This window comes from Mercenaria mercenaria, chromosome 15 (assembly GCF_021730395.1).
Source record: "Mercenaria mercenaria strain notata chromosome 15, MADL_Memer_1, whole genome shotgun sequence".
In the NCBI taxonomy this organism is placed as follows: domain Eukaryota; kingdom Metazoa; phylum Mollusca; class Bivalvia; order Venerida; family Veneridae; genus Mercenaria; species Mercenaria mercenaria.
The window spans coordinates 60,880,488-60,904,990 of NC_069375.1; the positions used below are offsets into that span (position 1 = coordinate 60,880,488).

The window sequence follows — 24,503 nt, forward strand, 5'->3', positions numbered from 1 at the left end:
TCCGCTGAACAGATATTTGATCATTTAGAATGGGGTATAGAAAACTATTTTGCAATATATTTTAGTTTATACTGCTGAACCCTATAAATTGTATGTCGTCACAATACACAGTGATCCAACTTCTTGAAACGAATTTTTATTTTGTATTCTAAGACAGAATGATCGTGCAAAAACACGTGAGATAACTCTTTCATGTAAGGAAGTCCGAAAACTCTTTTAAGAAATAAGATTTATTCTTATTTTATCCATCTACATTGGCTTATTCTCTAACTATTATGTCTGTTTCGTTTTATTTCGTATCAAGAAATTCCTAAAACTAAAATTCAAAACTTTCATTTCATATGCGTTTCCATAGCAACATAGAAACAGTTTTGCATTTTTTGGGATTTATATTAATTTAGCAAGTTATTTCACATACTTGATGAAATATTAACTTTTTAAAATAAAAAATTTTGCTTCTATAACTCCTTACATATTGAGTGTTTTTTGTGTGTTTTTTTCGTATACGGATTGTTCTTCTTGTTGTGTGACATTCGCATAAAACAAAACCTTCGTCGAATAAATCAGGAGGCAGGACTTTGTCTCACAAGTTTCCATTTTTTCACATTTTCGGTGATTTTTTATTTAAATATGTAATGAAGTATCTTCATCAAGTAAGTTGAAAAATCGACAGTGTTCATTTTACTTGAATAAATAATATACGAGTTGAATATTACTAAATCCTTACCACATAATTAAAACATGTACCCGCAGAAATGTCGCCGAAACCGAGTTAGATCGGTATTACAACTATGGATATATAGTTTATTCAACTTAAATTAATCAAAAACGTTTACTTTGACACGAAACTATCATATCGATATGAGAAGCACGAAATATATACATCAGCATATGTAAGATCATTACGGAAGGAGTGACATGAAAGGCACGTGCAGTTTCCCGCCAAAATGCTCTTATATACTTCCGATTTCCTGCAAAAGATTTTTGGTTATAGATGAAAGAAAATGTTTTGATTTTACTTCATTATGTTATATTCAAATTGTTGCATTTATTTTATATATTGCGTTTATATTAAAATCAGTTTACAAGACGACCTGGGATATACCCAAGTAGTAACATCTGTATGCGCGCATGAAGACATTTGATTTTATTCTAATGGTATTAAACACTGAATTCATTAGAGCGGTAGGTATAAATTGTTTACAAAATAACAATAGGTCATGGTTGCACAATGAGAAGCAGATGCTCCGACTTTCCTTTGGATTACCGCTTTTCCTTTCCTCAGATAGAAAGACAGACAGATTCGAGACGAAACGGCTGCAGCGATAAAGAACCGGCATAGTTGCTCAGTACGCACGTGTTAGTCTAAGAAACAGCTATGCACATGCCCACGTAATAGCTAATAAGTGATCTCTATAGTAAGTTTTCAATCATGCCGAGTGATGTGTGCGTACACGTATTTTTATACTAATGCGTGCGCAGATGCTTAATACTATTACGTGCGCACGTAACGTAATTCTTTTTACGTGCGGAAGTAATAGATATTACGTGAGCACGAAGCAATTAATACGTGCGCACGATTTCGTATGACATCCATGTCTCTTTCTGTGATACCTTAACTATATGTATATACATTCCTCCGTTTTTCTGTGTTTTTTTTAAATAATTACATGTATATTTTGATAATTTTATTTTCTCATCAAAAGTTTAGCTTGACACCAGGTCCGGCTCACAATGAAAATTTGAGCATGTAGTGTGTAAATCGCGGTAAAAGTCACCGACCTCGACTATTTTAAAGGTCTGAGTCGTACAAATAACTTGGTTTTGAAGTTTTTTAAAAGTCATAGTTTTAACGATTATGATCTTTTTTGTTTTAGACAGTTAAAATGTTTCATATTCTAATTATTTAGGGAGCAATTTTGCAATTCTTATCATATCCCGGCCTTTGTTTAATCATCATTTTTTACGTAAGAAAATTAAAAATAATGCAAACCTATATCATTTATTGCTCCTTGGCCCCAAAACTACCATTCAAGCTAAAACAGAAGTTTCCAGATCACTTAGAAATTGTAGTGAAGTTTGCCAAAATCCTGGTTTTGTAAGGATATCCTGGTGGCTGTTAATAGTAAAATGTTGGCTGATATGCAAGTGTTCTAGACATAATAAATCTAAAAGAAGACACATGAAGCAAAACAACGTAGTGTCTTAACAGTAGATTTTATTTGAATGAAAAATGGAACACAATTATGCAAAATAGTAGCAGAATCGACTTAGTTTAGACCTACTTCACAAATACCTGAATATTAGCTCATATGACTAATACATGTATATATTTCACCTGAGCAATGTTATTAGTTCCCATATCAGTAAAAGCATTAATGATTTGTAGAAATATTGAGTTGTTTATCTAGGTGCTATATATTTTATTGCTACTAAGTCTTCTAGATGCTATATATTTTATTGATACTAAGTTTTTACCTGGTCAGTTGATATACGCGCTTTCCTAAAATGCATCAAAGATAGATTAAACACGTAATACCTTTTATTAAATTACATCAGTTTTTTAGCTTCCTTAGGGTTTTTATCAGGGAAGGGATATTATGCAACCACCCTGTCATGATAATGTATTTACGCACGCCATTTACATCCAACGTCATACCCCTACCCCTACACACTTTAAAAAGTGGGTATATTGCTTAGAGTTTGCTCAATGTCAGCTGGAAGATCATTTGTAAGCAAATCAGCATGATCAATAGCTATATATTTCTTGGAGTGAAAATGGTCATATTTCGTGTGTTACCTATATTTTGGTAATAAGTAGGTCTTAGGTCAAGGACACAGTGACCTTAAGATTGTTAATAGTTCATGCTATATCACAAATGAACTCTTCGACTAAAGGATGCCTTGCCGTGTGATTATGAAAGGTTGAAGTATGATTGCCTGTGGATAGCTTATATAGATGACACCATTTGTCATGTCACATTGAGCCTTAACTGAAAAAAAGTTTCCGTGAAAATGTTATTAATTTCATAAACAATCGAACTGATTCTGCTAATATGTGCATTTGTTGCTTTCTATGCTTCCAAAGGACCTTTTTCATATATTTCAATATTCCATTTAAAATTTAAAGGATGGTGCCATTGTAGTGAGTAGTTTAGTCCAAGTTCAAGGTCATCGCTACGACATTTACACTTACTTGCGTCGAACAGTTCGGCACAGGGTGGGGCATACGTGTTTTACAAACAACCTTCGTTTATTTTGCAACCTATAAAGATATAGAAATACGTCTGTATTTTTATTTCCGTACTACGTTGGTCTGTTGATACAGAAGTTGGTTGTTGAAAATAAGACAGGATGCATATTCTCACAACGGTGGTATTATAAAGCACTGTTAAAATCCTTTCACGGTATGTATTCACAACTTTATCGTCTAAGGTACATTTTCCATCGCTTCGCTGTTTGGAAGAATAATAACAATAATTATAAGGCCTTTTCTCTATGTGCAAACTTTTTACATTTGGACAGTCAAAGTTGACAGATTCTGTTTCTTGTTTGAAGTCTGAATTTTCTTAATCTGTATGCCTTTTATGCAGCTTTCAAACCACCTATGATGCAAGTGAGCTTTTTATGAAACAAGGATATTCGTATTGACCAACAATTCTCTTTACTGGAATGAAACGCACGTCATAAACGCTAAACGTTTTGAAGAATCGTGCAACAGCAGAAAAAGTATCCTTCGAAAACTAGTTTAACGCTATGCAGTGTATTCTTGTGCCAGTTGTCTGTTCTATTATATTTTCATAACCTCGGAGGAAAAAAGTTCTATTCCAGTATATTTACCAGATGAGTTTGACGAATATTCACACTAAAACAGAAGCTTAAGTGTGAAACCAGATTAAGATAAGCCCGGTAGTAACTAAATTGAAAGCGTTGTTTCTAGTGGAATTGACTGTCCAGATGTAAAACGATTGTGCTAAGGAAAAAACAACCAGGTATTATTCTGTCAAACATTCCATTGATGGAAACAATTACCACCGGCAATTTTGAATCGTTTTGAAAATAGCAACAGAAAATCTGTGAGGGAATGAGTTACTCGGATACGAACTTTCGCATATGACTACTAATTTATTACACCACAGCACATGTATTTTAGGTTAAAGTTTTGGTAAATACTGTCTGGCATGCAAGAAATATTAATTTCATGAGCTGCAATAATCAAGAATGCCCCATAGATAAGTTATGTTTAACATTTTATCTAGCTCAAGCATAATCCCCATGGCATGTAAAGGTAAAGAAAGGTATGGTCAATGAGTTCAGTACTCCAAGAACATGGACCGGCCAGTTAGCTATTAACAACTTTTCAGCGCAGAAGGTAGAGAACAAGGTCAAGATTGATTTGCAAAGTAGGTAGAGATTAAAGGAACTGCCTTTTGGAACAATGGTAAAGAATGGGAAAGAGTTGAGTAACAAAGTAGGTTGAGAACAAGGCGATTCTGATTGGCGAAAAACGTAGACAACAAGTAATGGACAATTCCGTCAATAGAAAAAGAACGAGAAAGGACCAGTTAGCGCTATAGGTAGAGATCAAGTAACGACCAGTTACAGCAACAGGTAAAGAACAAAGGGCGTTTTATTAACTCGCTGATAGTAGGTAGATAAGAAGTAAGGATCAGCATGGTTACTTAAGTAGAGAGAAACCCATTTAAAACACCAGGAGAGTCCATTAGTTTAGTAGACAGAGAAGAAATAGAGTTCGGTAAGCTCAGTAGGTTGATAACAAGGCAGTAGGTATAGCAAAAGGAACGCCCATCTTGTTTCCAGTCTAAAAACAATACATTAATATTTAGAGCAGAAAGAAGGGCACAAGGAATGTAAGTTCGTTTAATAGTTGGATAACAAATAGTGACTGGTTAGCTCAGTAGCTCAGAAAATGTACCACAAAGAGCGTATGTTCAGTGTGAAGAAATCAAAACTTGCTTGTTAATTCAGCAGCTCGAGACCAAGGTCAACAGGAGCAGTAGGTAGAATACAATAAGCGTCTTATAGTTCAGTAGGCTAAGAACAATGAGTGACCAGTTAGTTCAATAGGTCGAGAACAAGACAACAACTAGAGCAGAAGGTACAACTCAAGGGGTGTCAGTAAGTTCTACTGGAGCGGCCGGTGAGTTCAATAGTTTGGAAGAAGGCAAGCAATTAAGAGTATTAGCTAGAGCATAATGATAGTCCGGTAGTTAAGTGGGTTCAAACTAAAGAGTAGCCGGTTAGAAAATGATTGGCCGACAATCGGCGAAATTCGTATAATCGTCGGCGTGAATTTCAGGATCGCAATCGCCGACTTCACTTTTCCTTGACCGATAAATTACTTTGCACCCTAAACTGATAATTCAGCTGTTTCTGATCTTTTTCGTTCTGGTATTTACAGTTCTTTGGGGCAATTACGCCAAGGGAAACTACTATCCAACAAAAATGGCTTGTCGGAAGTAATCGAGGTCATTTATGATAACCAAGTTTTTGGAAGATATATGACTTTTACAAAATTAAGCCAGGAAAACCGTCATCCCAAACTCTAGACATTAGCATGGTAGTATGCAAAGCATGCCGTAAGACTTACGCAAGCAGAAGTATTTTCAACCTTTTATTTTGTGGGATTGAAAACATTCCAGTCGTTTACTAAGAATTAATAAATCGTTATATCTTTTTTGCTTAACTCAAAATGGTTTTTAATTTAGTAACTCAATATCACTGCATTAGTACTGCCTGTCTGCATCCGGGTGAAATTTAGACGAGTCCCGATTTAAAGTTTACTAGATTTCATAAATATATTACTTATATGCTTTAAACTTACTTGTGTTAATGAAGGGATACAATAAAAATAAGATATTTCATCTCTTTGTGGTTCATAGTAATGATATAAAACAAAGTGGCCTTATGCAACTAAAATATCCGGTTATCCGATTATGTCCGATAAAACAAATCGGTTGGCTTGTCCGATTATGCCGATTAATCGGTTGGCAAATCTAACCGATTTGCTCGTCACTACCGGTTAGCTCTGTTGATTAAGACCCATGCGCAGCATATTAAAGGAAACCATTTTTGTTGGAGAGTAGTTTCCCTTGGCGTAATTGTCCCAAAGAACTGTAGATACCAGAAAAAAAGACCAGAAACAGCTAAATTATCAGTTTAGGGTGCAAAGTAATTTATCGGTCAGGGAAAAGTGAAGTCGGCGATTGCGATCCTGAAATTCACGCCGACGATTTTCCGAATTTCGCTAATTGTCGACCCATCGCTAGTAAATATAAACACTGGTTAAGTAGCAAAGTTGGTAGAGCACAAGCAAAGGATAAAGAATTAGTATGTAGATCTACAGCACAAGGAAAGCAACAGATTAGCACAACAGGTTAAGCACAAGGAACAAGCAATAGGATAGTTCAATAGGTATATCTCTTTGAAAACAGAATTTCAGTAACGTAACGGCGAGTGGTTAACCTAACCAGTGTTTCTGGATTCTGTACAAGTACAAACCTGTTCTCCGCATGTAACTGACAATTATCCAATATGAAATAAGGGTGGAGGACAAATTATTTCAGGAACAATGGAGAACTAACGCCCACTCCAGGGATCGAACTCACGACCCTGTTGTCCGTAGATCTACGCACTCCCTATTAAGCTTTCCAATAGGTAGAGCTGAAGAAGGGACGGATAGGTGCGTAATGTAGAGTTCATGCAGCGACAAGTTAACTTAATGTGTGTAGCATAATGAACTAGAGACCCGTAAGTGTAGTAGATAGAACACAATAAGAGACCGATTAGCGTATAGGTAAAGCACAAAGAGCGACTTATTAGCTTTTAAATAGAAAACAAGGACCAACTAGTAAGCTCACGTCATAGTATACAGCTGTAAACAATTGAACATAAGATGAAAAAAACAACGAGCAAGTGGTCAGCTCAGTATTTACTGCAGAGGGAGCGCCCGTTCAGCTGAGTATTTACAGCACAGAGAGCGACCGGTCAGCTGAGTATTTACAGGAACGATCGGTCAGTTTAGTAATGACACCACAGGTAGCGATCGGACAGATCAGTATTTACAGTATAAGAAGTATCGGCTTTCGCAGTAATTACAGCACAGGGAGCGATTGGTCTGCTCAATTTTTAAAACACAGGGAACGATCGGTTTGCTCAGTATTTACAGCACGGGGAGTATCGGTCAGCACAATACCTACAGCACAGACAGCGGCCTTTCACCTCATTATTTACAGCACAATGAGCTATTGGTCAGCTCAGTATTTACAGCACATAGAGCTATTGGTCAGCTCAGTATTTATAGGAGAGAGAGCCACAGAGTGAGTGAGAGAGAGGAGAGAGGGAGAGAGAGAGTCAGAGAGAGAGAGAGAAAGATGATAAGAGACAGAGAGATACGTCAGCTAGTATTTACAGTAGACGGAGCAATCGTTTAGGTCAGTACTTACAGCACAGGGAGCGATCAGACAGCTCAGTATCTATAACACAGGCAGCGATCTTGCAGCCCGGTATTCACAGCACAATGAGCGATCGATCAGGTCAGCACAGACAACACTATTTTAGCTTAGTATAAAACGCATAAGGAACGAGCGGCCTGCTCAGTAGTAACAGCTTAGGGAGTACTGGTCAGGTCAGAACTCGCATCATTATGAGCGATCGATCAACTTTACATCACAGTCAGAGATCGTCCAGCTCTGTATTGACAGCACAATGAGCGATCGGTTCTTTCAGCTCAGTATTTAAAGCACAAGGAGCGATCGGTCAGCTCAAAATTTACAGCACAGTGAGTAAGTTCACTCAAGTATTTACAACACAGTCAGCGATCGGTCAGCTCAGTACTTCACATCACAAGAAGCGATCGTCAAGCTCAGTATTTACAGTACATGGAGCGCTTGTTCAACTCAGTATTTACTGTGCAAAGTGTATCAGTCAGCTTAGATTTTGAGGCACAGGGTGAGAGCTTTCAGCTCAGCCTTACAGCAGGGGGTCAGCTCAGTGTTTACATCCTACCCAGCAATATTTAAGCATAGTATTTACAGCACACGGAGCGATCTTACAGCTCAGTATTTGCAGCTCTTGGGGCGTTTAGGTCAGGTAAGCTTAGTGTTTGCAGCACAGGGAGTATCGTCAGCTGGATTTGTATAGCCTATACCGCGATCTTTCAGCTCAGTATTTACAGTATTTGGAGCGATATTTAAGCTCAGTATATAGTGTACTGGGAGTAATCGGTCAGGTTAGTATTTACAACACAGTAAGATACTGGACAGCTCAGTATTTACAGCACTGAGGGCGATCGTCACCTCTGTATTACAGCAAATTAATTATCGATCAGCTAAGGCTACCAACATATTTAGGCTAAAGCTGTACAAATTAAAAGCATGAAACATCTTTTTCAAACTTTATCTAGAGACTTGTACATGAAATGTATAGTCATATATAAGATACATATCATTAGACTTTGTACTGAGTAATTGTGTGATGTCGCGATAAAACTGAACTTCTGGCTAAAATATATTCAAACCTCTAATGTTTCGGATTCTAAGATTAAAACTTTTTCTATATCTATATCCGTTTTTACTTTCATTAAATTTCATCTAAATATCTCAACAAAAATATTTCTGACGTGACATCACACATATTATGTCACTGTAAACAAAGAGACTTACTATTTTCACAATATAGTATACTCGGCTATAAACTCCGGTTGGTTATAATGCAACATGAAACGTCAATTGTATGTTTTCCATGTTGACGTCCATATTTCATATCGGGAGCATTACGTCATTTGCGACATAATTTCCATTTGTTTTGTCGCGTTTAAAATGTATTTAATGACATCATTTAAAATTTCGTATATGTTAAATAAACTAGAATGTGTCTGTAGGACACAGGTTGTACCCCCACTTGTACATTTGTCAAAAATAAGGGGCAATAATTCAAATGTTTGCAGTCTTAATGGAGCAAAGCCTCTACAAACATTTTACGAAAAGGATTCATTATTCTAGGTGATATATTTTTTTAGCTATGAGCATCACAAACAAGAAATCCGCCAATTTGGGGGCCATCACTCTGTAATAAGCGCAAAGAGTCTCAAGAAGAATGCCAAGTGTCCAAGGTCACATCATGATAAAGATTTGAGCAAGGTTTCATGAATTTACATCAAATAATATTTTTAGCTAGGCACATAATAAGGCAAAAATGTGACGTTTTTACTATTTCATGGACCATAACTTTAAAAATAGGGGTTGGAGCCAGCCAAATAAAAAAAAATAAAGATGTGCAAGTTAATATCATGATAGAGACTTATGCACGTTTCCAACCATTTATATTAAACACTTTTTGAGCTAGGTGCGTCACAATGTAAAAATGTGCATTTTAAATATTTCAGGGGCCATAACTCTGAAAATAGGAGTAGACACAAATGAAAAATAGAAGGTGCGCAAGTTCATATCGTGATTAAGGTTCATACAAGGTTTCATTGATCTATATCAAATGCTTTTTGAGCTAGGCATGTCACAAGGTAGAAATGTGCATTTTTGAAAATTTCAGGGTCCATTAATCTAGAAATAGGGACGTGGCTAGACGACAAATAGGAGGTGCCCAAGTTCATATGATGATAAAGACACATGCAAGGTTTAATCAATTTATATGAAATGCTTTTTGAGCTAGGCACGTCACGAGATGAAAATTTGCGTTTTTACTATTTCACGGGCCATAACTCTGAAAATAAAGTGCGAACCAAAATGAAAAATAGGAGGTGCGCAAGTTCATATCATAATTAAGACTCTTGCAAGGTTTCATGAATTTATATCAAACAATGTTTGAGCTAGGCGTATCACAAGGTGAAAATGTGCATTTTTGAATATTTCAGGAGCCATATCTCTGAAAAAAGGGGGCGGAGCCAGACGAAAAATAGGTGGGGCGCATGTTTATATCATGATAAAGACTTCGTCATTATATCAAATACTTTTCGAGCTAGGCACGTCACGAATTTGGACGGACGCACGGACGCATGCACGCTCGCACGGACACACGGACACACGGACAAGACCAAATTTATATGCCCCAACCACTCATGGGGGCACAGAAATATATCATTTATCAAGTTTTAACGTAGATGCTTATGTAATAAAAAGATTATTAGATTTTCATCGGGAAATTTGCACACTTTCCTTCGTTGAATAATATTGCACACCTAAAGTCGCGCAATATTTCCGGTGTAGAACTCGTGCATGTTTTACATACTATTATAATAAACTAACACTACTATGGTTTTTAAAAATGACCTATCAGTACTGACTTTAACGACGATTCAAATTATACGAAGAGACGTTGATTTTTTCTATAATAGGTAAAGAAAGAAAAAATTTCGATGTTTCAGCAAATATAGCTAACCCGGAAGCCAATCAAAATTGGTGAAAAATAAATTCTTGCTGTAAATGACGTTTCTGTAGTACCGTTTACTTAATTATAACTAACAACTGAGTCTGCTTTGAAATGTAATATATTTTTGCATTCTTTTAGGCAATAGTAGACATCAATAAATTTGGCCGAAATTATTTAGATATTCTGCAGAATACGAATACCAATGTCTTTGTCAAATAATTACATGACATATTATGTAAATCGTCGGTCTACAATCTGTGCTATTGACCAATTTATAGTTCAACATTAGATTTTGGTGTAAGAAAATTTACTTTTGATGTCATGTAATAATTGCTAGCCATAGAACAAATATTACAACTAACATATAATAGTCTGGACAAAAAGAATAAAATAAACGGTTAGAGCGCAACCATGTCGACCGTGATTTAAGTAAGTATAAATTTAAGTTGTCTAACCTTCAACTGTACCGTATCGTATCAAAATATTTTAAACAAACTACATGCATCAAATATAAAAGTAAATCAACGAACATTCTCAAACTGATAAAATATGAATATGGTATAGGCCTTAAGTATAACTAAATTTCTTTTATTTCTTTTAACATATTATAGCGAGATTAACGGTAATTGTATTTGTCATTATCATGTGTATGTATATCAAATTGATTGCGTAAAGATGGTATTAATATAATTATATATACAGACTATAACTATCCGTAGCATTTTATCACTATTGTTCACATATACAAATATTCTTTGCTGTTTGAGAAAAAAAAATTCTAGAAGTACATATTGTTTTACACTTAGTTAAATGCAGAATGTTTAAAAGTTATACATCAAATGTAGTAATACAAGCTTAATATCAAACATTTTTGTTATACGTTTTTCATGAAATACTGTCGACACTTTTGCCAACTCACATGCTTTCAATTTACCATTAAAATAAAGTCATATCATTCAGAGTCACACTTTCTGTGTAGTAAACTGAAAACGATAAGTGCGACCTAGTGTCACGTGGAATAAATTTGTTTTCTCTTTAACATACTGTTGTGCAGCTTCTATTTTCATTTCATCATTCAGAGTGAATCCGAATAACCAATCTCTAAAAACCATGGGAGTTGTTGTTACTTTTACGACTTGTGGCAGTACAGGAAGACTGTCTATAAACTTGCACCACGTTGTAAGACTCATTTCTACCCCATAAAGTATTATTTCTTTCAGGTTCCTCATATCACGCGGACGTGCTATAATATTATCAGTAAAAGTAAAGTGCCCTAACGTTAGAGTACTGAGACCGATTAATGATGGCAACAGTCTAATGAGATTATCAGTAACAGTTTTACATTCTGCTTCATCAATTTCTATATAACTGGTGTGATACAGATCAAGATGTTTTAATTTATATGCTTTATATAGACAGTTACACACTTGTTTCATCATGGCACCCCTTGCAATTCTAAGCATACACGTTTCTAGATTGTCAGTGTTACAATTGACCGTACAAAATGTACTTGTCTCAAAATCAACATATTGAAGTTGTTTATGTTTCGACAGGTCTATCATGTGTTTGTCGTACTTCTCACAATCAATATCCAGAGTTATATGCTGAAGATTTGTATTCTGATCAAGGAATTTACCCAACGATAAAATACCATCATGTGGTAAACGTTCTGCATAAATATTCTTCTTCACATGGAGAGACGTTAATTGTCGCATCTTTGGTAGAATAGAAACAATACGTGTTAAAATTCTCTTTTCTATAAATAACAAACTGACAGTTTCAAGCGTGTGAACATTTGCCTCAAGTATTATACTAATTTCATTGTTAATAAGATCCTCACTATGGTAATCGGTTTCAAATTTCATTACCTTTAATTGTTCACATTTTGCTAAATTTTGCAAGGCAAGAGGAATTGTTTTTTTATCATTTTTATTATAACGTCCGATCATGCTGTATGGAATTTTCTCTATTGCTATCGACTGAACATTTTGCAAAATAATATTATGACAATAACGTAGCAAATCCATCGAATGGGAAACGTAAATATCAGCAATATAAACAGGCGAGTGAACATTTTTTGCAATCGACATAACTTCTTCAATACACATAAAAATGCACGTTTGGATATCTTTGATCAATTTATGATGATCTGAAAAGAACTTTTTAGGAAATGTATTTCTTTCCTCAATTACCATTTTGTCAACAAATACTGTGCTATATATATATTTACTAATATCTGTCAGCAGCCGTGGTTCTAATCCACAAAGCATAACAAACACGTTTGACTGCTCTAAAATATCAACAGCCGTTTTGCAACTACCGAAGTATTTCTCTACACACTTTTTGCAGACATGTTTAAGACCATGTTCGTCCTCCTGCGAATTTAGCATTTCTCTGAACTGACTAGCTATATACACTGCAGCTAGATATTCTTGCACTGATTTGTGAAAGAATGAAATTGATGACCGCTTACTTTCACACAAACTTACGTTTAGCTCTTGTTTTAAGATACCACTGTTCAAACAGTCCCTTATCACATCATCTGGTATGCTCAGACGGGCAAGTGTTAAAATACTAAATTCCAGTGTGTTTTCTTTATTTTTGTCAAATAAGGTTTCATGAGCTAAATGTGAAAGGTGCTGTATCGCCTTTGTTCTTTTACGGTCGCGCTCGACCTCAAATAGTGGTTTCTGGTTGTCTAAAGTACCAAGTGCTTTCCACTCTAGAAAGAGGTCTAACATACTTCCGTATATAGCACACTTCGAATTATCTTGGAGTTTACCATTATACCATAGACAGATTAGTTGTTGCAAGATCAATGGTGTATGGCAAATCTCGGACAAATGTCTGCTTTGAAGATCAGTTATGCAATTGTCTGCACGTTTTCTTACTTTACAGATGTCATTTAATGTTTCGACTGTTTTCTCAGTGAGGGCTCTAATTTGATACCTATCAATTCCATTTAGTTTGATTTTTTTATCTACTTCATTATCACTTATTGGCAGAGCATCAAATTTCCATTGTCTTGAAGTTGTAATAATAGTATAGTCCGCATCGAGCTCGCGTCCAGGAAGACCTGGAGTCAGAAACTGCGAACTGGGTTTTTTTTCTGGGATCCATTCATCAAGACCGTCAAGGACAATAAGACATTTACCCGAGTCATTTTGTAAAATACCTCCAAGCGCAGGATCACCATATGATTTCTTTAACATATTTTCTATAGCATCACAGTCGGGATAGTTTCGAAGTGAAACAAAAAATAAGAAATCAAACCTCTTCATTTCTTTCATTATGTCACGTTCGTCTAAACTGCATTCCTGAAACGAATGAGCGACACACCAGAAATGAACCAGGATTTTACAAAACGTGGTTTTACCTGAACCAGCTTCTCCGATTACGTAGATGTATTTTGTGGCCCTTTCATTATTTCTGAATATCTGATGCATTGAAATCTTAACTTGTTTCCAATCGTTAGACTCTTCATTCATTTCTTCTACAGTCATCCAGGGAGAAACGTACATGTCACTTACGTGCATCTTATTTTTATGTAGTCGGGGCAATTGAGGTACCTTCCTTACATGTTTTTCATACAGTCTGACCAGCTTGTCCTGAAAGTCTTTAAAACATCACGGAAATAAAATGTTTGCGTTCAAAAAGCATTATCAATAAAAACTGGTGAACTTATTTACACTTGGCGGGATATGTTCTATCCTTACCTAATTCACTAAAACGTTAGTGTACACAACTCAGAATACGTCTACATGTTATGTATTGCAGAATTTCTGTTTGCAGTTGAAATACTGTTTCATTAATATGCAGTAATTTTTTTAAACAATCCCGTCTACATATTTAAATGCTATCCTTTTAGTGAGATGTACAATGTTTGCATGTCTCAAATATTTACAGAAGCAATATTTCATCTGGTACGTATTGGTAGCGGTAACCGTAAAATACAATTAATCATTAACAAATTAGGCAGATTCTAGTGCATTTAAACATTTTCTAGACTAAAACTGCAATCCGTCCAATACATTTGCATCCAATGCATTGTATTGTATGAAAACTTTATGCAGCTCATTAGAACGTAAACTGATGCACTGAAAACCTTGATGCAATGCAATACAGTATGAAATCATCCGAAAAAAAAGAAACACGACACAATTCAGCTGAAGAACGCTTAGATTGTTTTGTTTTCATTTTTATATGTTCAACGAAATATCTAAGTAAAATTATGATCGGTTTCATTTTTTCAAGTAATAATTATAAAGTGGTCGTCATGCGACAAATTGACGTCAAAATTAACTTCATAATGCTCTATTAACGGTCCGCGTATCTATCTTGACGTTCTTCATTTTTTAACTGGCAATCATATCGGGGAATATTGGAATGCATGCTGAAACCACTTAGTGTAAATCAGAGCGACGTATAAAATCCAGACGCCATGCAATCCAATGTGAAAACGCAATATGAGTTCATGAAGTATAAAAGGAAACGATCCGTTACAATTTGGCGCCTTCTTTTGCATAGGGATATTATTCTTTGTACTTTTGAGTGACGGTATAAAGAATTGATGTCATGCATTGTAAAATAAAGGAATTCATTACAACCTGACGCCGTCTAATGCCGTCTTTGAGATTAAGTCTTTTATTTTGACTCTGAAGAGTCACTTCCAAAGCTCTAATGTACTATGCAAATAAAATGTTTTTGATTCGTGCATCGCATGCTTCAGCGGCAAGCGAAATCAGGAAAACAATATATACTTAAAACACAATCAGAAAACTTTATTTTACTGAATGGGAAATACTGAAGAAATCAGATATAAAACCATTTGTCTGTATAGCAGTTTTTGAACAATCTAAACGGATTTAAAGCCTTGTCAATTTTATTTTACTATAACTGACAGTTTTATGATATTCTGAATTCATTTTTGTCTATCACAAATTCATTTATAAATATCCTTAATTTATCTTTAATATCACTTAAGATATTTGTAGACACAAATGATTTATGGATTGTTTTTGATAACTAGATATCTTAAAATCGGTAAATGATATCCTTTACTCAATTCCATAATATTTTTAATTCTGCTTCATTATATCCATAAATGGTTTTGTAGTACTACAAAATGACAATACAAATTTAAATAAAAAGAATTAAGGAAATGATAGAATAAATCATTTTGTGCTTTCACTAAAATGATTTTAAAAATTTCATTGATTTGATTATGGAAATCTCATATTCGAATTAAATATATCATTTAAAATAAATAATTGATATCCAGAATTAAATACTATTTTTGGTTATGTTCGAATTTATTATCTACCATTAAATGTATTGAATTGTTTAATGATATTATTGTGTATGACTTACTAATATCCATAAATGCTATCATTTACAACAATATAATTTTAAGTATAACAAAATACATACAATAATATCAAAAATGAATTTAGGAAATCACAAAGGCTCAGTTTGCATCGAAGCGCCTGTAAAGTAACTGACCAATCAGAAACTAGGCCCTGAAAACTGTTTTTCTCTGCACATTGTGCGCTAGCTGTGATAAAAAACTAGGAAGCAGTAAACCCTGCCTTTCAGTGGAGTTTGAGGAGTTCAGCTTTTCAAAAGGGAAGGTACGATTGGTGTACTAACTTCAAGAGGGTTATCGAGTGTTGAGTAGGTCTCTACTCACCCCCAGTGCTTTCTTGTGAACTCAGCCAAAATGAATATGGGAATCTCAATAAAGTTAAAAATAAACGGGACACCAAATCTGAAAGAAATTACCTGTTTTCACCCTGCTAGTCCCATCTTCTTTTATTGTCTCAGCGGTACTCGTCATCACCCATTCAATCAAGGTTTTGTGATTCTGTATCAAATTATTTAAATAATTGTTCAATAGTGTTCATAAACCATTTTTTATTATAGCTTTTATATCAAAGAAAGAATATTACACTACGAGTTTCAAATGTCTACAGTTAGTAATTTCCATAGAAATACAGAAGACGGATTATAGATATACTTATAACATATTGTCACTTAACCTTTTCTAAAAATGAATGAAGCTATATTTGTTTATTTTTAACAGAAACTACAGTTTGTACTTTAATAACTTTTAACCGAAACATATTTTTGTGTTAGCATTTTTTTTTTTTTGCCTAAATAAAATGGTTTCTAATTCTGCCAAAGGAAAATCTTGTAAAAGAAGACATACAGGAAACAAACTTTTACCTTAAACAAGACGAAAAAAGAAAGTGAGAGTTCGATTTGAAGTCAATATATAACAGTTTTATTTACATTTTCTTCGCAATCTATTTATTGGATTAGTTTACCATATTAAAAATCAAACAGACGGAGATGAATATTGTCGTTTGGAATAGTCTAGTTTAACTTTATCCCCATTCATTTTTTTCACCTCTAAATGAAGCTTTGATTCTTGTAGTTTCTGCTCTAGTTTTTCTTCTGCTTCTACCGCTTTCCTCGTGAGTTGCTTTTCTATTTCGATTCCTCTCTGTTCAATTGCCTTTTTCGGCTCGTCTTCTCTCATGACCAATTCTTTTCCGATTTTCAGTCCTATCTGCTCGAGTTCCGATTTAATGACTACACCTTTCCCCTCAATATCGTGCTTGCCTTCAATAGCTGTGGTTTTTATTTCATCTTCTTTCGTCACCAAAACCCTTGTGATTTTCTGTCCAGTCAGCTCAAGTTCAGATTCAATAACTAGACCTTTCTCCTCAATATCATGTTTTCCTTCATCAGTGATAGATTTAAGTTTGTTTCCTGCATCCGCTATCGTCTGTTTAAGTTCCTTTTCTTTCTCATCAATTGCAGCCATGACAACTCGATGAATTTCGGCCTCGTCTTTAGTTGATATAACAAATTCGTTCTGTTTAAGCTGTAATAAACAGATCATTGGTTATCAAAATAATACTTTTAGATTTGAACCTATACAAATTCTTATATATGCCGATCATTTTGAACCAAACAAGCTGTTTTACCTTTGCGTAATATGCATAATAATTAAGAAAATTAGTTGAACTGTTTATTTCTTAGTTAATACGTGTTCGTGATATTCCTGGTTTCGGTAACCAGACCTACCAATCTCAATTCGATGCAGAATACAATACACATTTAACCTTTTTATAGTACTGATATTCATCACTGAAAAGAAAAGTACATAAAGTGATTTGTTGCACTTAAGGCCACTTAATATGTTGCAAATATTAATTTGTTGTCTCAGTCCGTTCTGTTATATGATTTTGGTAAATAAGATAAAACAACAGTGTAAATAATTATTATATCGTAATTAATATCAATGACTCACACACAAATAATTCAAACTAAACTAAAAATAAGATGCTATAATTATCTTTAGCACAAAATAAATAAATGCGATGTCTATTCTTATTTAATTTACTTAGTTGTGCAACGAAGCTCTACATCGCTCTGTTCTTTCCCATTGAAAAGGCTGACGTTTATGTAGCAGTGTCATTTTTACACTGTCATTATGTTGTCCATTTAAAATATTTTAACTCATCTCATGTTTCAGATTTGTCAAAATCATGGGCCTTTAAACCTTTTATTTTTTATTGACATAGGGCCTTTAAAGTACAGAAAGGTGAGATGTTGTCACCATTACCACGAACTGATTATATTTAGATTGGCTAGTTTCACTTTGTTTCGACCAATGAGATTGGAGAATTGGTTGTTTTGTGGTCACATGATCTTGGTTTGCGGTAGAGACCGCCATGTTTAATTTCCTGGTCAGCAAGGCAAAGTGGTTAATAAGTGTTGTCACTTTTTATAATTTTATAAGGTGTATTTGGATAAAGGAATTGGGTTTGTATGATGTTATTACATTGTATCGATGGAATTGCATTCTTTTGGTTCGATTGATATTGTTGTATTCGTTCATTTTACGCGTTCTCCCTGTCATTCTCGAATCCGCGTAAACATCTGTAATCGCAGCTTAACGACAGCCATTTAGCATGAATTTCATAATATTCACAATACAGCACAGTTACATCTCTTTGGGGTACACTGATACTGATAACAAAGCACAGTTTTGAGCAGACAGAAGACTGGGGAGTGTGGTACATGTAATATGGGTGTTTATTCTACAAATCAGGTATGCTATACATTTGTATTGTCAATATTCTATTGTTGTTATTTACATAGAGTGATTGTAGTCAAGATCAGTGAAGTTTACCAGTTACTTTGGACACTAGGTATTAGCCACTATAGAGACCACTATACCAATAGATAACATTGATGTGAAATGTTTTATATTGTATTTAAAGCATTTATAATCTGTTGTGTAATTAAAGTGGCATTATGCGCATCTAATACTGCATATAGTGTGTTTTGGGTGAGTGTTCTATAAAAGCAATTTTCGGTTGCTGTGCATTTAGAAGTGTTAAATTAACGATAATGCCGCATTAGTATTTGAAGTTGATGCTTTAAAAATAAAGAAATCGGACGGATAAAATAATAGATATTTTTTCAATCTTCTGCGCAATGATCTCCGTTGCCTGAAAATGGAAAGTTCTAAAGTAGAAGGGAAGCAACTCCTGCTTGCAGTTTAACGTTTTTAAAAAGACTGTCCCAGTCAAAATAAGAAAAGTCATATCTGGAAACTTATTATTTTGTACTGGTAACAGGAAGAGTTTGGTATGTTGAGTAAAAAGCTATAATTTCCTCCATCCTTTTTACATGCACATCAATTTAAGCTTAACTTTTACTTGCAAAATGCATATAATTCCACTTTAATGTATAACCGATAACTTCTAAATGAACAATAGATAGATTAATGGATCTACTTTGTATCAAATTACCTATTGTTTGATATCTATTGCATGATATCTATTGTATGTATGATATATGATTATCAGTATGTTATCTGTTTGATATCATACCTATCTTTTACTATTGTTATTATCTATGTTTCAGACCCGGACATGTTACACGTCTTGAGTGGTTTGATAGATGATAAACAGTTATTTATTTGTTCAGAGACATTCAGAGATAATACAGTAACATTCCATTAAGAAATAGTATGTATATGTAAAGTGAAAGAGACATTTAGAAAGACTGTACCATGATATACATGATGTCAAAATATGAGGACTTTAGTTTACCATACATGTGTTATAGAAGAGTATATTAAAAGTAGTAGAAACCCCGAACTGTGTAGTTTCGTCTCTACTAGATTCATTTCATATGCACAGCAAAATAAAAGGCGCGAAATGTACGTCAACGCTGTTTAGTGATAACGGGTCGCTGTTTTGACTCGTACAATCAGGAAGAACGTTCCTTAGATGACGTCGCAGTTGTTTCCGTCTAGTGAACAAAATGCCCGGGAAGCTTATTTTAATGTTGAATACAACAAAATGTGTGCAATGTATAAAATGATCTTGTTTACAAAGAAACTATATTGTATAAAAAAGAAATGACATGTATATCTTTCAGTGTTTATACGAAATAAACGACAGGATAGGACCGGTAAATTAAACATATATCTCTAACACGAAACAAACAAGTACATTACACCGGCAGTTATAAACCAGAGATATACAAGCAGGTTTACTGATAAGATGAAAGCTGACTCCAAAGTTGAGGAAGGTAGGTTAGTAGGCAGGAATGTAGATTTTCCCATAAAACATGAAAGTACTAAGTAGATCTTAATATAAAGTACTTACGTTTAACTCTATTGATTTCATATTTGCTTGCTTCATCTATACCTTAGCCAGTTTTATCAATTAACAAACAGGTTTGACATTTATTCGTATTATTGACTTGCGTTTCCGTATACCGGATAAAGGTTCTATGTCATCCGGAAAATGACGTTGCGCCATTACCTCCGCTTTAACAGAAGTTTTGACTACAATGATCTATTTATTAGCCAGCATATCTTTAACTTGTCCACCTGGAAAGTTTCCTTGAGTAAATATTTGCAATACAAAATGACTTGTGTTACATGAATTTAAACACTAACAAAATTGTATACCTCTTGCAGCCTTTTGACCGCATCTTTAGTTTCTTGCCTGTGTTTAATTTCCCTTTCATCTTCCAACAGTTCAATCATATCACATATATAACTGTTAACCTCACTGTCTGCTAGTTCCATAGTATGGGAATGAAATATATTGTTTCTAGACTTGCGTACCTGTATAATATATACACTTCCAGACTGTAACTAAAACTGATAATGAAAAATAATATTTACAAACAGGACGTCTGAACCGAATGTATACGAAACCTGTTTTGTAGTATGGCTACCTACTATACAATCTATTTCTTACTTAGTAATTTTTCATTTTAAAATTACTAACACAGTAAAAATCCTCTAACATCTGATTATCTAATGTAATGGGCAGAAAAGGGAAAAATTAGATTTAAAATTTGAATAGATTCCTGTGTTATCTGTTATGAATAAAGCATATATCAGTACATTATCAGGTATCTTTTTAAAAACCCTCAGTCAATTGTTACATCTTTACGCATATTTTGCTCTGATGATCCTATCAGCAGGGCTGTATTAAATGTCTGTATTGACATTGAGGGTATTTTGTACAGATGATTCGATCAGTAGCGCTAAAAAGTTCTGTGCTTTGTCTTTGTGGATATTTGTGCAAATGACCTAGTCGTTTGTGCTGGAGTAGCTTTATGCTTTTTCTGTGGATATTTTTGCAGATTATCAAATCGTCAGTGCTGAATTAGCTGCCTGTATTGTCTTTTCGGATATTTTGTGCAGATAATCCTATCCTATTATTAGTGCTAAAATGACAATATGCATTGCTTTTTGTTGATAGGCACTGAATTAACAGTTAACATTGTTATATAAATACTTGTGCATACAATCACATCAGCAGCGGCAAACTTACCGTACGTCTTGTAAAGTTATATTGTACGCCGTAAATGTGTTTTCCTATCAAACGTGATTGTACAACAAAATCACTGTGACAAAGTGTTAAATCTAATGCATGTAGCGGGATGCTGAAAATGATATAATACGGAACAGGCAAATATTTGGCGAATGTCGTCAAGGACATAGATGGCAATCCTTAAAATTGTGTTATAATTAAAATAATAAGTTACATTCAGTGATTTTGTCTTGAATAAAATTATTTCTATATATTTAGATGCGTATTTTATATTACTCTGGCTGCGTCCTTGTGATAATGAGTTTATTCAACAACAAACCACTGTTTGGGATATATTATATTATTGCTCAAACAAGATACTGGTTTAACATTTACCCTCGAGAAAACGTCTGTACCAGAAATCTGACACTTGATGTGTTGTTGAAAACCTTTGTTGTTAATCAGCACATGTAATAAGCCAAGGCAGTCGAACTCACTCGCTTTCGTTTTCTGTTCATATCCTGGGGCATTTATAAAACATTTTGCTACAGACCATGGTTCAGTGCACCATTGACGTGCATCTGTGTTCTTCCAGTACGGCGCTGGAGGCGTTGATGCATGGAGTTGAATAATTTCATCATATATGGCCCCACATACATTGCTCGGACACAAAGTTTTCCCGCCCGGACGTAGACAGTTACAGTGAGTTTGACCAAGAGGGCACTGGTTATTTTTTGTTCGGACATGATTAGGCTGGAGAGTCCGTACATCGCATTGCCCACAAGACACTGCTAAAAGATTGTGTGCCTGTTGAACTTTATTCAGGATATAAATATGCTGTTGTGTAGCCAGGTGGTCACAGAATGGTTCCAAGCCTTCTTTAACGTACTTTATACCAAGCCCACCTCTCACCCAATTTCGGTATTTGACATTTGCAAGTTGATCTTGGTGCGTCATGTTTGATATAGACCTATAAAAGAGGAAAGTACTTATCGTACCGGATCGAAACATCATAACTTTGATGGGTGTCCAATGCCACATTTTGAATAGAGCTGTATTACAAAATATCTGCAGAAATACCCAAAATCCTCACTTCGAGGTTTATTCAATAATTACAAACAAGGGTGCTCTCATTTATTCAAATATCATGAAAACGTCAAAGAAACTGTACATGTAGGAGATAATGGAATTCTCCGTTGACACTCAAAATAAGATTTAATTTTAACGAATAATAAAGTAAATTCTATTCTAAATAGCAACGTCATGTAACGTCATCCCGTCCAATTTTGTATTATGTCCTATTTTGCATTTTCTTCTCAAATCAGATGAATATATTAAATGTAATTGTTATGCCAACTATTTTAAAACATAAATTTGACAAAAATGCTTGGTAGGCATACTATATTGGTCATCAAGATAAAATAGCGACAACTTTTATATTACATTAGGATTTAGGGACAATTCCCTGAAGAAAGCAACATCTTATTAATGGTAGGTGGGGTTAAAAAGGGAGCAGGGGCCGTATTCATAAAGCATCTTAAGTATAAGTATAAGAAATTGATTATTTTCTTAAGTATTACTTAGGTTAGCAATTTATTTTACTTAAGCATATTTGTCATTCATAAAACAACTTAATAAGTAATTCTTGTTTTTTTATTGTGGACGAAAACATTAAAAACACAACATTAATTTCAGACAGATACAACATGCACAATTATGTTTAAAGTGCTTTTATCTGAAACCAACACTTTAATCGTACTCACCACGCTATTTTACTTTCTGACTTGATTCATTTCTTACGTATCTTAAGTTTCAGCTGTTTTATGACTAGAACTTAAGTTTTTACTTAGACTTAAGTTGAAATCACCACAAACTTAAGTAAAATCTTAAACTAAAGTCAAAACTTATACTTAAGATGCTTTATGAATACGGCCCCAGGAGTGTATATTTGAAATCTGAGGGACGTCAAAAGAAAATAACGTACAGTTACTGTTTGAAAATTATTCAGCTCCTGATATGGAGCGATGTCATCAACATCGGAGGAATATTGTATAAAAGTTTTTATTCATCCATAAGAAGGTTTAACAAATGCATTAAGTGGCATGCAACCGTGCAATGTACAGGCTAAAATATTTTCGTTTTACAATACATTTTGCAAAGTAACAGACCATTATTTGTGCAAAATGTTCTGCCTGGCAGAACTTGATTCAAATCCACTAGTCAGTTGTCAAAATAATATAAAGCCTATTAAGGTTGAAAATGTTCTGCCTGGCAGAACTTTTATTTTACTCAACTAGTCATAATAAATTATAGGACAAATATTAATCTGTCTAAAACGTTCTGCCTGGCAGAACTTTTTATCACAAAATACATTTTGCACTACATGCAATAGTTTGTGATAATGTTAAATATATGAAAAAGGTTTAAACAGTCTACCTAGCAGAACTTTATGTGACTCAACTAGCATCTTTGAAATAAATAAAAAACGAATAAATAAATCGAGATAATAAATATAATGAATATATATTACTAAATTGAGATAAGTTCTGCTTGGCAGAACTTTTTTAGGTTCATTATGCTCTTCAGGTGAAAAGATTATAATTTTAAAATACATTTTGAAAGGTAGCAGATAATGAGATGTTGTATAAAAAGTGATACAAATCCACAAGTCTACCATCAATACTATATAGACTTAGTGTTTTTTAGGTCTGTCTGGCAGAACTTTAAAGGCCAATATGCACCACCGGTCAATAGATTATGATAACGTTAAGCCTATAAATATTGAAATGTTCTCCCTAAAATAAATATACATGTATGAATAAGGTTTAAAAAGTTCTGCCTTGTAGAACATTATCTGACTCAACTCAGGCCATTCAGAATAATATAAAAGAATATCCAGGAGTCTAAAACTTTTCTGCCTGGCAGACCTTTCCTAGGTTCACAATACGTTTTACCAGGTGAAAGAGTATATGCTGTATAAAGTTCTGCGCGGAAGAACTTTGTATGAACTTACTTGAGTCTAATATCAAAATCACTATACAGCTTAAAGATGTTCTGCCCAGCAGAACTTTATATATTCGTTCATATTATAAAGATATTCACATATTTGGCAAAATCTTTACATTCTCAGTTGAAAAAGTTCTGACTGGCAGAATTTTATCTGACAAAACTACTCCATACTTTACTTATCAAATGTATGGCTCAGACAATATCTAAAATGACCGTTGACCCCTATTTATTTAA

The 24,503-nt window shown here is 34.3% G+C and overlaps 1 protein-coding gene across 3 annotated transcripts in view; it reads right to left on the reverse strand.

Moving 5' to 3' along the window:
• Positions 1-8,270: 8,270 nt before the first annotated feature.
• The window catches only part of LOC123561547 (uncharacterized), a 57,715-nt gene continuing 41,482 nt past the window's right edge, over positions 8,271-24,503 (reverse strand). For all 3 annotated transcript variants that reach the window (XM_053525366.1, XM_053525365.1, XM_053525367.1), the window contains exons 2-6: positions 21,657-22,230; positions 20,405-20,563; positions 16,814-17,293; positions 16,186-16,267; positions 8,271-14,020 (exon numbers count right to left, since the gene is read on the reverse strand). In XM_053525366.1, the coding sequence (XP_053381341.1) occupies positions 11,367-14,020; positions 16,186-16,267; positions 16,814-17,293; positions 20,405-20,563; positions 21,657-22,217 (3,936 nt within the window). In that variant the 5' untranslated portion in view covers positions 22,218-22,230 and the 3' untranslated portion in view covers positions 8,271-11,366. The remainder of the gene's footprint in view (positions 14,021-16,185; positions 16,268-16,813; positions 17,294-20,404; positions 20,564-21,656; positions 22,231-24,503) is intronic.